This window comes from Pygocentrus nattereri, chromosome 15 (genome assembly GCF_015220715.1).
Source record: "Pygocentrus nattereri isolate fPygNat1 chromosome 15, fPygNat1.pri, whole genome shotgun sequence".
In the NCBI taxonomy this organism is placed as follows: domain Eukaryota; kingdom Metazoa; phylum Chordata; class Actinopteri; order Characiformes; family Serrasalmidae; genus Pygocentrus; species Pygocentrus nattereri.
Genome location: NC_051225.1, coordinates 1,479,193 through 1,493,951, shown reverse-complemented (window position 1 = coordinate 1,493,951; position 14,759 = coordinate 1,479,193). Strand labels below are relative to the sequence as shown.

The 14,759-nt window shown below is 41.6% G+C and overlaps 1 protein-coding gene across 1 annotated transcript in view; it reads right to left on the bottom strand.

The window, feature by feature from the left end:
* The window catches only part of map1sa (microtubule-associated protein 1Sa), a 41,975-nt gene extending 32,107 nt beyond the window's left edge, over positions 1-9,868 (bottom strand). The window contains exon 1 of the mRNA XM_017681795.2: positions 9,680-9,868. Coding sequence (XP_017537284.2) covers positions 9,680-9,833 — 154 coding nt within the window. The 5' untranslated portion in view covers positions 9,834-9,868. The remainder of the gene's footprint in view (positions 1-9,679) is intronic.
* Between the last annotated feature and the right edge of the window lie 4,891 nt (positions 9,869-14,759).

Sequence of the window (14,759 nt, the reverse complement as noted above, 5' to 3'; positions counted from 1 at the left end):
TTGTCCTCACCCAACTGTAGTTGTAAGTTTATTATAGTAGAGCATGTTACAGTAATTCTGTCCTTCCTAACAAGTTTCCAAAATGAACACACATGTGTGGCACTTATTAAACCTCACCACCACTTAATAACGTGGTGCAGGTCACGTCCCAAAGTATCATGATAAGATTTTTGCTGTATCGCTCCACCCCTCAAACAGCCGGAGACACTTTACAGCTCTGACTCGACGCTCTTCGGGGGTTCTGAACGCTCGAGTTATGATCATATTAAAATGATTCTGGACGTTAGTGCTCCTGTATGAGGGGAAGAGCAACGCCCTGCACAGCAGCAACACTCAACTGCTCCAGCGTCGCAGGCAGAAAAACACCCACGAGCGGAACACGCCCTGAACTTACCGCCCTTACTAATTATTTTAGAATTAAAGCAAACCTGAAAAACAGACTGCACTCTCTGATATTCTGCTGTGGACACTGAACCTCAACAGCCCCGTCCTTAAATCAAACTAAACACGACCCGAACGGCGTAGATCATCACAGAACCTCGTATCTCCAGAACGGTCACTTCACAGGAGAAGGGAAAAAAACACGCTTCACTTTTAATGGAAGTCAATGGAACCGGAGTCATTGTAGGTCAATTTAGGTCATTTGTTTTGGTCCATTCATCAATTTACACACAATGTAAAGAACAACAGGCATTTTTAAACTATGTCGAAAACTGACATCAAAATCGGAGATACGAGGTTTTGTTCCGACAACAGCGATATCTTACACTCGGTATTATTAGTCCTGATATTGATGCTGTTTTTATTTCTGTAATTATTTTTGAAATATTTTGTTTTATGGTCTGAAAAATGGAAAAAAAAATTAGATCAGGGGTATTTAATTAAGATTCAGTAAGGTCCAGTTAGAGAAGTTCCTCAGATGAAGGTCTAGAACATCATAAGATCTGACCTGCGTCATGACTCGGTGCCAGAGACTGTTTACTGAAGTAGCCGAGTAGGAATATCAGCATCTTATACAGTCGACAGCTGAACATCAGATCAGTCCAGTTCGGTCAGATTTCACCACCATTTACTGACCATCAGATCAAATAAAGTCCAGTTCGGTCAGATTTCACCACCATTTACTGACCATCAGATCAAATAAAGTCCAGTTCGGTCAGATTTCACCACCATTTACTGACCATCGGATCAAATAAAGTCCAGTTCGGTCAGATTTCACCACCATTTACTGACCATCAGATCAAATAAAGTCCAGTTCGGTCAGATTTCACCACCATTTACTGACCATCAGATCAAATAAAGTCCAGTTCGGTCAGATTTCACCACCATTTACTGACCATCAGATCAAATAAAGTCCAGTTCGGTCAGATTTCACCAACATTTACTGACCATCAGATCAAATAAAGTCCAGTTCGGTCAGATTTCACCAACATTTACTGAACGTCAGATCAAATAAAGTCCAGTTCGGTCAGATTTCACCAACATTTACTGAACGTCAGATCAAATAAAGTCCAGTTCGGTCAGATTTCACCAACATTTACTGAACATCAGATCAAATAAAGCCCAGTTCGGTCAGATTTCACCAACATTTACTAAACATCGGATCAAATAAAGTCCAGTTCGGTCAGATTTCACCAACATTTACTGAACATCAGATCAAATAAAGTCCAGTTCGGTCAGATTTCACCAACATTTACTGAACATCAGATCAAATAAAGTCCAGTTCGGTCAGATTTCACCAACATTTACTGAACATCAGATCAAATACAGTCCAGTTCGGTCAGATTTCACCAACATTTACTGTCAGTTTCCTCTGTTTAGATCACGTCATGTGGAATAACTTCCCTCTGACTCACTTTCTTCTCTGACTGCTGTTTCTCTCCTCGTCCCTCCCCTGTGTGGCGTCACTCACTCGAGTCTCAGAGCTCATCGTAATGCACAGATCTGATTGGCTGAGCAGCGTCACCTGTGATATTTACAGCACATGTGAAATTTAAAGAGAATCCATCCAGTTTTTCTGCATAATTGTGTTTTTAATCTTCTTACTGTTGGTGGGCCTAGAAGTTAAATATGCTAAGAACCATGCTTTAATGGATATTGGTTGATTAATTATGTCGAGTTTATTCTAACTGCATTTGAAACTTCATTAGAAGTTGCTGAACCAGTGGAGTGGCTTTTTAAGCTCCTCGGCATGTATATTAAAAAGAGAATTCCACTAATTTGTCTAAATTTTCTCCATAATTGTGTTTGCGGTGTAAACCGAGAGGTTCAGACGTCTTTACAGTGGTGGTGATGGGAACCAGGCGTCGCCATGACTACAACACAGATATAGACACTTTATTCACCATCCAGAACCACCAGAGAACCTACACGAGTCTTCTGAGCTTATATGGAATGCTGATGATGGAAAATAGTGGAAAATCTGGAATAATGAGTTTTCTTTGGGGACTATTTTGCCACACAGCGCCCTGCATGTCTCCCTCCACCATGAATGGAGTTGAAGTTCTCTAGACTCTCATAAAACAGCGTCTCAGTCATCAGGCAGTGAATTCAGAACCATTTCATGTAGGAACTTTCTGTGAGGAGCTTTTAGAGGGACGTCTGGTTCCCATCACCACCACTGTGAGCAGCTCTGACTTCTTTATTTACATATTAATCATCTAATTATGCAGAAACTTTGAAATATCAGTGGGATTCCCCTTCCAGACACAGAGGATGTTTAGCTTAACGACTGACAGTGACGGCCATCACAGGCCTCTCTGCAGACTTTGTTAAATCGAGATGCCGCTGAGCTTCAGCTTTGCGAGGCGCCGCTTTCAAGGTTACTCGCACAATGAAAACAAGAGAGGACACAGCTGAGCTAATGCTGGTGGACCGGCTGACCCCTCTGTGGCATTTGCTTTCGCTCACTGTCCACAAACCTCTTTAAACGTTGAAGGACAGCCTCGGCTTTCTCCACGAGTCACTTTCATCAGAGAGAAAACAAACCCTGACGTAAGAAACGATAAAACTACATATCTGGTCATCCCACACTGCTGCATGTGCCAGGCGCCCGTCCGCAGCCAGAAGTCTGCACTTTTAACGCAAGTTAATATGAAGTTTGTAATCCAGGCGATTTTGAAGCATTTCTATTGGTCCAGTCATCATGACACGTTCACACAATGTAAACGGCAGCCGGTGTGTTCGAACGACGTAGACACATTTTTTTACATCGATGAAATATTTTATTATTGTAGCCACATATTAATTCATTGGCTTCACTACATTTTTAGTGTTTCTGCCACACACACACACACACACACACACACACACACACACACACACACACGTTACAGATTAATAGTTACCACGTTTAAAAAATGTAAATTATTCCACTTGATTACTCTGCCGCATGAACGGAGCGTGTCTAGATGGGAAACAATGCAAAGGGAACAGAACGATTGTTATATGGGTCACTGATTTTGTCCAAGTCCATTATTTTCCCCCAAACTAATTTGATTAACACATGAAATTTTAAACTGTTCAACAAAACCTTTTACTTGAAATTTTCACTGCATCCATGTAAAACTCATTTTAGTTTCTTTTTGCCTCCAAAAGACTAAAAATATCAGATGGCACAGCCGTCCAATCATATATTAAGTAAACTAAAAAAAAGTAATTAAATTTGCTAAATTCTGAATAAAATAGTCTGCCATGATTTTATGCTTGAAAACTTGAAATATTAACAACGTAGCAAAATAAGGCGGTTCTAAAAGCGCTCAGCTCACTGAAAAACGTTTGTCTACAAGCTCAAGCGCCAAGGGACTTTTATTTTGGTCATGATTTTATGGAAGATGGTCGGGATATTGCATCATAAAGAAGACCCTAAGTTGAGGTTAGAACGGTTCCGTTTACCGTGTCAGGTGTTCTGACCTCAGGAGAACCAGGAACATGTGGAGTTATTATTATAATGTTTATTTATTAGAAACAATGTAATTATAACCTCGAGTTGAAGATCAAAGGATTCTGCGGGTGTCCATGCAGACGCCTGTTTAACGTGAAATTAGTGTGAAAAATCAGGCGGCGCAGCCGGTCAGTCAGACGGAGCAGCCGGACCAGCACAGCTTAATAACTGAAACAGGCAGTTAAAGCTCTGATAACACAATATATTAAAAGATAGAAAATGAGCAGAGATATTAATGTGAATATTTATGCAAATACCCCCCATCCCCCACCCCCATCTTCCCCCAGAGAGAATATATTCAGATGTAATCTCTACTTTAATTACCAATGATTTGATTAGTAAGTGTAGCATCACTAATTCGTATCTTGGGATGGTTCCTAATTTTAGTGTGTTTGGGGGTGGATGTGAGTGTACAGTGCTGGGGTGGGGGTGGAGCTTAAATAATACATTAGAGGAAGCACTCGTCTCATGTCCGTCTGCTCCTGTGTGGGCAAAGGCTTCGACGTTCTGCTGCCTGTAATGAGGCGTAACGTACAGGCCAGAGCAAACCTCACCCTCGGCTCACTGATGTTCGGCCACGTCGCCTGACCAGGAAGAGGAGGAAGTAGTGGTCAGCGCGACAAAGAGGATGTATGTCGTCTTCAATAATCAGTCACATGGCCCTGGAGAGCAGCAGCAGATAGCGGCGGTGGAAATCAGAGGCAGCACATGCTGCAGACGATAGAGGAAGGAACGTGGGGGCGATAGAACGGCCCTGAATAGCTCCGACGACGGCAGCGCGTGAGCAGGGATGGAGCTGCAGCGCTGCAACACCGCTTCCTCTTTACAGGCACACAGCTGGACTTTGCCCTGATAAACGCAGCCTGAGGAGGAAGGTGCGTCCTTCTGTGTACGTGGACACACAAACGCATAACAGCCTGGTGAAGAATCAGAACCCTCGTATGAAGACCCCACTCCCTCACTCCGTTTACCCCCACCCTTGGACCTGAGCCACAAGGGGCAGTGGTTGAAATCTTCCCTACAAAACGAGACCCTCAAACAAAAAAAAGCTCAGTCCTGCACCAACAGGCGGCTGGCGGTGCTCTGCTACTCGCCAGCTTCTCGTTTAAATCTTCTTGTTCCGCCTTAAAAGGCAGCAGTTCTCCTGAATGCAACTGCTGCACCATTTAAGGTGGAACAGGAACTTTAGCTACAAAGACGTTCATTAACAGCACTTATGAAGAAGTTATGAAGAAAAGGACCAACACAGCTGAAACGACACGAAACAACGTGGGTTTCTTCGGCCTCTTGCGCAGCCATCTCATCGAGCCTCTGAAAAAACTCTGGAGGGTCGTGTACCCCCAACACTTCACCCCCCCCTCTCTCTCTCTCAACAAAAATCTGGACACCTTAGACCAGGGGTCTGTACTTAGACCAGGTACTGAACATCAGATCAAATAAAGTCCAGTTCGGTCAGATTTCACCACCATTTACTGAACATCAGATCAAATAAAGTCCAGTTCGGTCAGATTTCACCACCATTTACTGAACATCAGATCAAATAAAGTCCAGTTCGGTCAGATTTCACCACCATTTACTGAACGTCAGATCAAATAAAGTCCAGTTCGGTCAGATTTCACCACCATTTACTGAACGTCAGATCAAATAAAGTCCAGTTCGGTCAGATTTCAACAATATCAACTTCAGTAAACAGTATATGGAGCTGAGTCAGGATGCAGGTTAGAGGTTATGATGTTCTGGACCTTCACCTGAGGAACTTCTCTAACTGGACCTTATGGAATTTTAATTAAAGACCCCTGCCCTAAACTATAAAACGACTCATTGAAATCAGCAGAGAAACGTAAACAATAGTGCATTTCATCCACAGAAAGCGCAGCTCCCCCGTTTACCTGGAACTGTTCACAGGCCAGTCTTGCCCAGACTCACAGCAACGTTTCTGCATATACTTCTATGGGTTTTCACCATACACGATTTCTTTCCGCACAGACTCGTCATACTAGTGATACTACTATTAAAAACTGCCATCAAGACCTATGAATACGATTCCCACACACTCAGCTGCACCAAATCCAATGAACGGGACTAATTACGCTCTTTTGTAAAGCAACATGCAGTTTCCAGAGAAGCGGATCGTCCAGTGCAGCATTAAGATTCATCACAATAACAATCAAATACTGTCATATTCCCACCTCTACTGTCCCATCACACCCACACAATAAGCCCAGTAATACATCAGCACGACTGTCACCGAAGGTCAGGAAACCAAGAGGACCAAGCGGAAACCTTTGGATTAAGGGAGCCACTGTACTGTTTTCTTGGGTTCTGTGGCAGCCACAGCGAGAACGTTCACTGCAGGAGAGCACAGAGAGTGTTTTCGTCTTCACTCTCGCTCCAGATCAGCCAGGCTGAAGGTAATGACCTGCATTATTTATACTCAGCACAGAGGACTGGCTTCTCTCTCTCTCTCTCTCTCTCTCTCTCTCTGTCTGTCATGAAGGCATTGAAGGAAAACCCTGTGACTGCCTGCTGATTCAGACGGTGCTGAGCCTGTATATGAAAAGCCAACACAAGCCAATGTAGAGGCCCAACACTGAGCTTAAAGGGCCCATATCCAAACATTTCTCATGCATTTCATTCCACTTTTAACATTTGTACAATTTTATGTACCAGAAAGAGCCACATTTACCATTTCCCTGCCTCTCTTTATCCCCTAGAATAAAACAGGCTGTGTCTGTTACTGTACCTTTAAGACTAATATATATGTAAATTAGCTTTGTTCTGATTGGCTGTCCGGGCTAAAACACTCCTTATAACTTCCATCTGAGTGGGCGGGGCTGAATAGGTGATTTGAATGTGTAGAACTGTTTTGTAGCTTCCCCACAATCTGAAAAAAAGACGGTTCTTCAAGTGTTCTTCAGTAAAGAAAGGTGTTCTATACGGAACTACACTCAGACAACTCTCTGCATGGTGAAACTGTTCTTTAGGCTGATGGAGAACATGTTGGGTATGGTTCTATAAAGCACCAAAAAGGGTCCAAATATCAAACAGAAGAACCATTTTGGTGCCACATAGAACCCTCTTCAAAATGGTTCTATACAGAACCATCTACAGCACGTTCACCATCAATCTGAAGAACACTTACATGACGCAAAGAACCCTCAATGAGTGTTCATGGTATAATAGAGTGGACAGTGAGTGGACAGTGTTTAAAAAATTTGTGTCTGATCCACTCAGACCAGCACAACACACTAACGCACCACCACCATGTCAGTGTCACTGCAGTGCTGAGAATGACCCACCACCCAAACAGTACCTGCTCTGTGAGGGTCCATGGGGGTCCTGACCACTGAAGAACAGGGTAACAGAGTATCAGAGAAACAGATGGACTACAGTCTGTAACTGTAGAACTACAGAGAGCAGCTATACAGTAAGTGGAGCTGATAAGGTGGACAGTGAGCGTAGAACCGAGGAGGTGGTCAGAACGTTACGCCTGACCGGTGTATGTTTACTGCACTAAACTATCCGCACTTTATTCGCTTTACTGCATCTGTAAGCAAGACGTGTTAGATTTCTCTGCACTGCCAATCAAGGTGGGCGCATAGGTGGGAGAAACGGTAAATATGTGATGTCACAAAACTTTCTGAAGTATTCACAACACATGATGAGCGACAAGAACTTTTCCCTGAGAAGTTGAAACAAAGCAAATTACTATTAAACACTATGAATACAGCGGTCTGCATTCAATGTTTTACACACCGTGCTTCATTAATCCAATTAAACAGGATTAATTAGGCTTCCTTTCTAATTAAACGTGCAGTTGGGAAGCTTTTTTACTGTGTATCTACAACATGTCCAGAAAAGCAGACTGGGACAGATATTACATAACACACCGAACTTCACAGGTTTAGGTGTCAACATCAAAAGATTTACTAACAGACACCAGAACTGGTCCATACTCCCATTCCAGCGCATCCCTATGGAGGAACGATGTGTAGTGGGGCACGGGAGCAGCAAAGGGTTGGTAATCACCTGCTTGAATCGTCATAAGAATACGGACGAGCGAACTGTGTGGGCCCTCACGGCATCTCCACCTCTCCACCTCTCCACCTCTCCCTGAGCCCCAACTTCTGCCTCGTCCTCCCTTCCGTTCACCAGCTCTCTCTCCTTCCCTGTCTCAGCTTCCAGCACTTCTCAGCAAGTTCCTCTCACTGCCCCTCTTCATTTTTTGGAGAAGAAACCTGAGAATGTTTCCTTTCTCTTCATTTCATGTCAGCAAAGATAAACCAACTCCAGTTTTCCATTTCAACAACAAAACACTGAAATATGAATCAGATATTCCCTGCAAGACCAAACGGAATCATTGTTTTCCCTCGCTTGCCGCGTCCATCATCAGGAATGAAATGCGTCAACTGGCTGCAGAATTCCTCGCCAGAAAGACACCAACTGTTTGTTTATGAGTGACCAGCTGACACATTTGAACCGTACAGCATTTGTCTTTCAGTGTGAAACGGGAATCAGCCCAAGAGAAGCATCTATTCTTGAAGTTAACACCATGTGAGAGGAGCAGCAGATCCGTGAGGGCCTGAAGGCCAAAGCGTCCTAAAAAACCACCACTACTGAAGTAGCCGGTGCACTTTCAGAAACCTTCAACACAACAACACCTCCCCCTTACAGCCAGCTGTATGGCGTATGTGGGTAAATTGAAGGGGAATTCTATTTTATCTCTACGTGATTAAAAGGTTAAGAACTCAGAGCCGTTCCCAGTGGTGGTGGTGGGAACCAGACGTCCCTCTAAAAGCTCCTACAGAAAGTTCCTACATGAACTGGTTCTGAATTCACTGCCTGATGACTGAGACGCTGTTTTATGAGAGTTTAGAGAACTTCAGCTCCATTCATGGTGGAGGGAGACATGCAGGGCGCTGTGCGGCAAAATAGTCCCCAAAGAAAACTCATTATTCCAGATTTTCCACTGTTTTCCATCATCAACATTCCATATAAGCTCAGAAGACTCGTGTAGGTTCTCTGGCGGTTCTGGATGGTAAATAAAGTGTCTATATCTGTGCTGTAGTCATGGCGACGCCTGGTTCCCATCACCACCACTGTAAAGACGTCTGAACTGCTTCACACCAAACTCTCTGAACCTCTTTTTACACCTCAAACACTGGATTAGGCAGACATTTGGACAAATTGGCGGAATTAATTTTAACATACATGCCGAGGAGCTTAAAGAGCCAGTCCACCGGCTCAGCAACTTCTAATGAAGTTAGAATTAACTTTAGACATAATTAATCAACCAATATCCATTAACCATTGCTCATTAGCATATGTAAATTCTAGGCCCACCAACAGTAAGATGATGAAACTGCATTCATCTGTAAGGTAACACACGGGATTTGGAATGTAAAGCTGGATTGTGAATTTCCTCTGATAAACACGGATTTAATAAACTGGGAAGCAGCTCAGAGGAAATATGAACTTCCATCCCCTGACGGTCACACTGGGAATTCCTCTCTCCCTCCCAGGCATCTCCACGGGGAGGACGAGGACGAGGACGAGGACGTGGAAGAGCCGAAGAGCTAAAGAAGACGAGCTGAAAGAGGAGTTTAGAGGTTAGAGCAGAGGCTGGGAGACTGAGCGGTCAGTCTGAGCGGTCAGTCAGGGCGGTCAGGGCGGGCTGCCTCCCTCTCTCTGCATCCATCCGCGCACCCTGAAAAGCCTGAAAAACAGCCGCTTTACCTCGCTCGATCTCCGCCACCAGGTACTCCACGAACCCCGCGGCGCTGTGCTCCCCCACCACCACCAGCAGGGAGTACTTGTGGCCGCTGAATCCGGGGTGAGCTCGCTTTCCGCCCTCCATTCTCGCCGCTCCGTCGAGCTGCTGAGTCGCCATGTTGCAAAGTTTTAGTCCAACGAGGCGAGCCGGCCACGCCCACCCAGGGGCGGGGCCGCGAAGATTGACGTTCGCTCTGGCCAATCAGACAGTTTTCTGAGACGCGGCTCCTGCATTTCATCAAACTTTGTAAGTTTTTAAATGAAAATATGTAAAGAAAAAACAATATATTACTGCCTCCGTTTCATCGCAGACTATCTCAAAATATACTGAAATACTGACTGAGTATCTCAAAATATACCAAAATACTGACTGAGTATCTCAAAATATACAGAAATACTGACTGAGTATCTCAAAATATACTGAAATACTGACTGAGTATCTCAAAATATACTGAAATACTGACTGAGTATCTCAAAATATACCAAAATACTGACTGAGTATCTCAAAATATACTGAAATACTGACTGAGTATCTCAAAATATACTGAAATACTGACTGAGTATCTCAAAATATACTGAAATACTGACTGAGTATCTCAAAATATACCAAAATACTGACTGAGTATCTCAAAATATACCGAAATACTGACTGAGTATCTCAAAATATACCAAAATACTGACTGAGTATCTCAAAATATACCGAGATACTGACTGAGTATCTCAAAATATACCAAAATACTGACTGAGTATCTCAAAATATACCGAGATACTGACTGGGTATCTCAAAATATACCAAAATACTGACTGAGTATCTCAAAATATACCGAGATACTGACTGAGTATCTCAAAAAATACCGAAATACTGACTGAGTATCTCAAAATATACTGAAATACTGACTGAGTATCTCAAAATATACTGAAATACTGACTGAGTATCTCAAAATATACCGAAATACTGACTGAGTATCTCAAAATATACCGAAATACTGACTGACTATCTCAAAATATACCGAAATACTGACTGAGTATCTAAAAATATTGAAATACTGACCGAGTATCTCAAAATATACCGAGATATCGACTATCTCAAAATATACGGAAATACTGACTGACTATCTCAAAATATACCGAGATACTGACTGAGTATCTCAAAATATACTGAAATACTGACTGAGTATCTCAAAATATACCGAGATACTGACTGAGTATCTCAAAATATACGGAAATACTGACTGACTATCTCAAAATATACCGAGATACTGACTGAGTATCTCAAAATATACTGAAATACTGACTGAGTATCTCAAAATATACCGAGATACTGACTGAGTATCTCAAAATATACTGAAATACTGACTGAGTATCTCAAAATATACTGAAATACTGACTGACTATCTCAAAATATACAGAGATACTGACTGAGTATCTCAAAATATACCGAAATACTGACAGAGTATCTCAAAATATACTGAAATACTGACTGAGTATCTCAAAATATACAGAGATACTGACTGAGTATCTCAAAATATACAGAGATACTGACTGAGTATCTCAAAATATACCAAGATACTGACTGAGTATCTCAAAATATACTGAAATACTGACTGACTATCTCAAAATATACCGAGATACTGACTGAGTATCTCAAAATATACTGAAATACTGACTGAGTATCTCAAAATATACTGAAATACTGACTGAGTATCTCAAAATATACTGAAATACTGACTGAGTATCTCAAAATATACCGAAATACTGACTGAGTATCTCAAAATATACAGAGATACTGACTGAGTATCTCAAAATATACAGAGATACTGACTGAGTATCTCAAAATATACAGAGATACTGACTGAGTATCTCAAAATATACCGAGATACTGACTGAGTATCTCAAAATATACTGAAATACTGACTATCTCAAAATATACAGAGATACTGACTGAGTATCTCAAAATATACTGAAATACTGACTGAGTATCTCAAAATATACTGAAATACTGACTGAGTATCTCAAAATATACAGAAATACTGACTGAGTATCTCAAAATATACCGAAATACTGACTGAGTATCTCAAAATATACCGAAATACTGACTGAGTATCTCAAAATATACCAAAATACTGACTGAGTATCTCAAAATATACCGAGATACTGACTGAGTATCTCAAAATATACTGAAATACTGACAGAGTATCTCAAAATATACTGAAATACTGACTGAGTATCTCAAAATATACCGAAATACTGACTGAGTATCTCAAAATATACCGAAATACTGACTGAGTATCTCAAAATATACCGAAATACTGACTGAGTATCTCAAAATATACAGAGATACTGACTGAGTATCTCAAAATATACTGAAATACTGACTGAGTATCTCAAAATATACTGAAATACTGACTGAGTATCTCAAAATATACCGAAATACTGACTGAGTATCTCAAAATATACCGAAATACTGACTGAGTATCTCAAAATATACTGAAATACTGACTGAGTATCTCAAAATATACTGAAATACTGACTGTCAAAACAGTCTTTTATACTCCCGAAATATTGACTTACTATCTGACAATGATCTCTTATTCCTCGAAATAATGACTAAGTATTTTGAAATACTGTTATTTTGACGACATATTGACTAATAACTCAAAATGATCTCTTATTTTCTCAAAACACTGACAAAACATTAGTTTTAGCCTTAGTTTCTCGTAATATTTACTTAGTATGCTGAAATAGCAAGTTATTTTAATTAGGTATAAACCATGTCGAAATAACGAGATGACAGTTTTATTGATTATGATACAGTAAGTCGATATTTTGAGAAAATAACAATTCTGACGTAAATCAACGAGTCAATTTCGACATGAAGCTAAATGAAATCACAGCTATACAGTTTGCTTTACACTTTAAGCTCCTTTATGAATGTCTGAAATCGTCCTTAAAGTCATTTTTAAGCTGCGTTTAGATCTTTAATGTTAAAGTTTATGACGGTGGCGTTTTGAATCTGTGGCTTTGGCGCCCCCTTGCGTTGCAAATGCTGCATAACCCCCCTGTTTGCGCCCTGACTGTATATGGGCGATTCTGCAGAATGTCCGCGTCTCTGCCTCTCCATATTTCATCATTACATATTTCATAATATTTATTTGGCTTTTGTTTCTTTATGTCGTTTAATGTATATATTCCATAGTAATGTGTAGATTATTGCACTTAAAATGGGAGAAAATGATTATTTTTTCTTCAAAATACGGCCTCAGCCTTCACACACGACTGTGGGGACGAGCTCTTCTGTGGTGATTGGATTCTATATGATTGATTATAAACCAATAGCGATAAATTGAGGCTCAAGAAGGTGTAACTGTTAAAATAACTTGCTATAAGTAAGTGATTATAAATGATTTATAAATGATGCTGTGATTCAGTGCAGAGTGTGGACTTCTGGGAAATGTAGTTCTGGCCACATTTAGTCAGAGGCAGATAGAAATAGAGTTTAAACAAATGAGGCTATTTTTTTAGCTGAGTCTCCCTCATGGAGATACACAGATACTGTGTGGGCACCAATAGTCCATGTGAAGTTTTATATATATATATATGGAGCTGATAAGATGGACACACACACACACACACACACATTACGTCATTAAACCCAGATCAGTGTGAAACAGCATAGTCACCACTAGGTGGCAGCTTTAGAAAAGAAGTGAGGCTCAGCAGGTTTGGTCTAGATGGTAAAGCTGTGGTTGTAGTGAAGTTGATTTACATCACTTTTCACATGATTTTAATACTATTGATCTTTAGTAATATATAAACTGGTGCTTTACTGTAATTCCTTATCTAATATTTTAGTTTTTCCCTCTATTGAGAGGAAAGCTGATAAACTTACTACCTACATTAGATGATCCGTATTAGTCCCACAGAAATTCCACCTCTGCATTTAACCCGTCCGTGCAGTGAAACACCACATACACACTACTAAACGCACACACACTAGGGGGCAGTGAGCACACTTGCCCGGAACGGTGGGCAGCCCTATCCGTAGCGCCCGGGGAGCAATTGGGGGTCAGGTGTCTTGCTCAAGGACACCTCAGTCACGTGCTGTCGGCCCTGGGGATCAAACTGGTGACCTTCCGGTCAGGGCCGGTTTCCCTCCAGCCCACGGCTGCCCCCCAGTTCTCACATCATGCCCAGTTTCTCCAGTATGGAAGCATAAAAATGCCATCTGAATTAGACTGTAGTGTGAAACTAGAATCTGAATGTAGTTCATTTGAAATAATATCTCGAGAACATCAGCTGCGCTCAGTTCAACCCGAGAGCCTGAACTCTTTGACCTGCTTACCCTGAAACGGATTTAGGGCGACATTAAAAAGAGTTTCGTGTCTGTATTTTTGGGACTGTGAATTATATAAAACCAAAACTTTGATATTTAAAACATATTGCGTCCATATTGTCCAGACATTAATAAATCAAATTCATATCTCTTTTGCTGTTTTAATCATCCGGAGTGTCAGTAAACAGTGCTGGACATGCTGGTCGTTCCACAGTGGTCAGCAGTGCTGTGTTATAGCCAGTAGTGAGCAGTCCAAGCCCTTATTTGCAGATATTGAAATTAGTCCAGAGCTCTCAAACACAACAGGACTACTTCTGTAAGTTCAGAGCACTTAAACTCTTGATGCTCCATCTTGCTGGTGTTCAGTTGGAGCAGGGGCGTCAAAGTCTGGCCACAGAGCCAAACGCAGCCCGTGGACCGAGTTTACTCAGAGTGTGTTAGAGTGGACGTCCAGCCAGTACGATGCAGTCCTACCTTTCACCTGATGGTGGCAGGAGCTCATTTAAACTACAGTGTAATGCGTCGCGTTGTGGTCATAGATATACATGCCGTCCAGACACAACAATCAACATCGCTGCTGGACTGCGTTCAGTACCACTACAGAGCGGCGGTTTAAGAAAGATTCTGTCCAGAATTCCACTGTTTCAGGAATATCACTCTCAGAAAGTGGGATGGATCATATAACGGAGGGAACGCAGTGATCCACGCTCG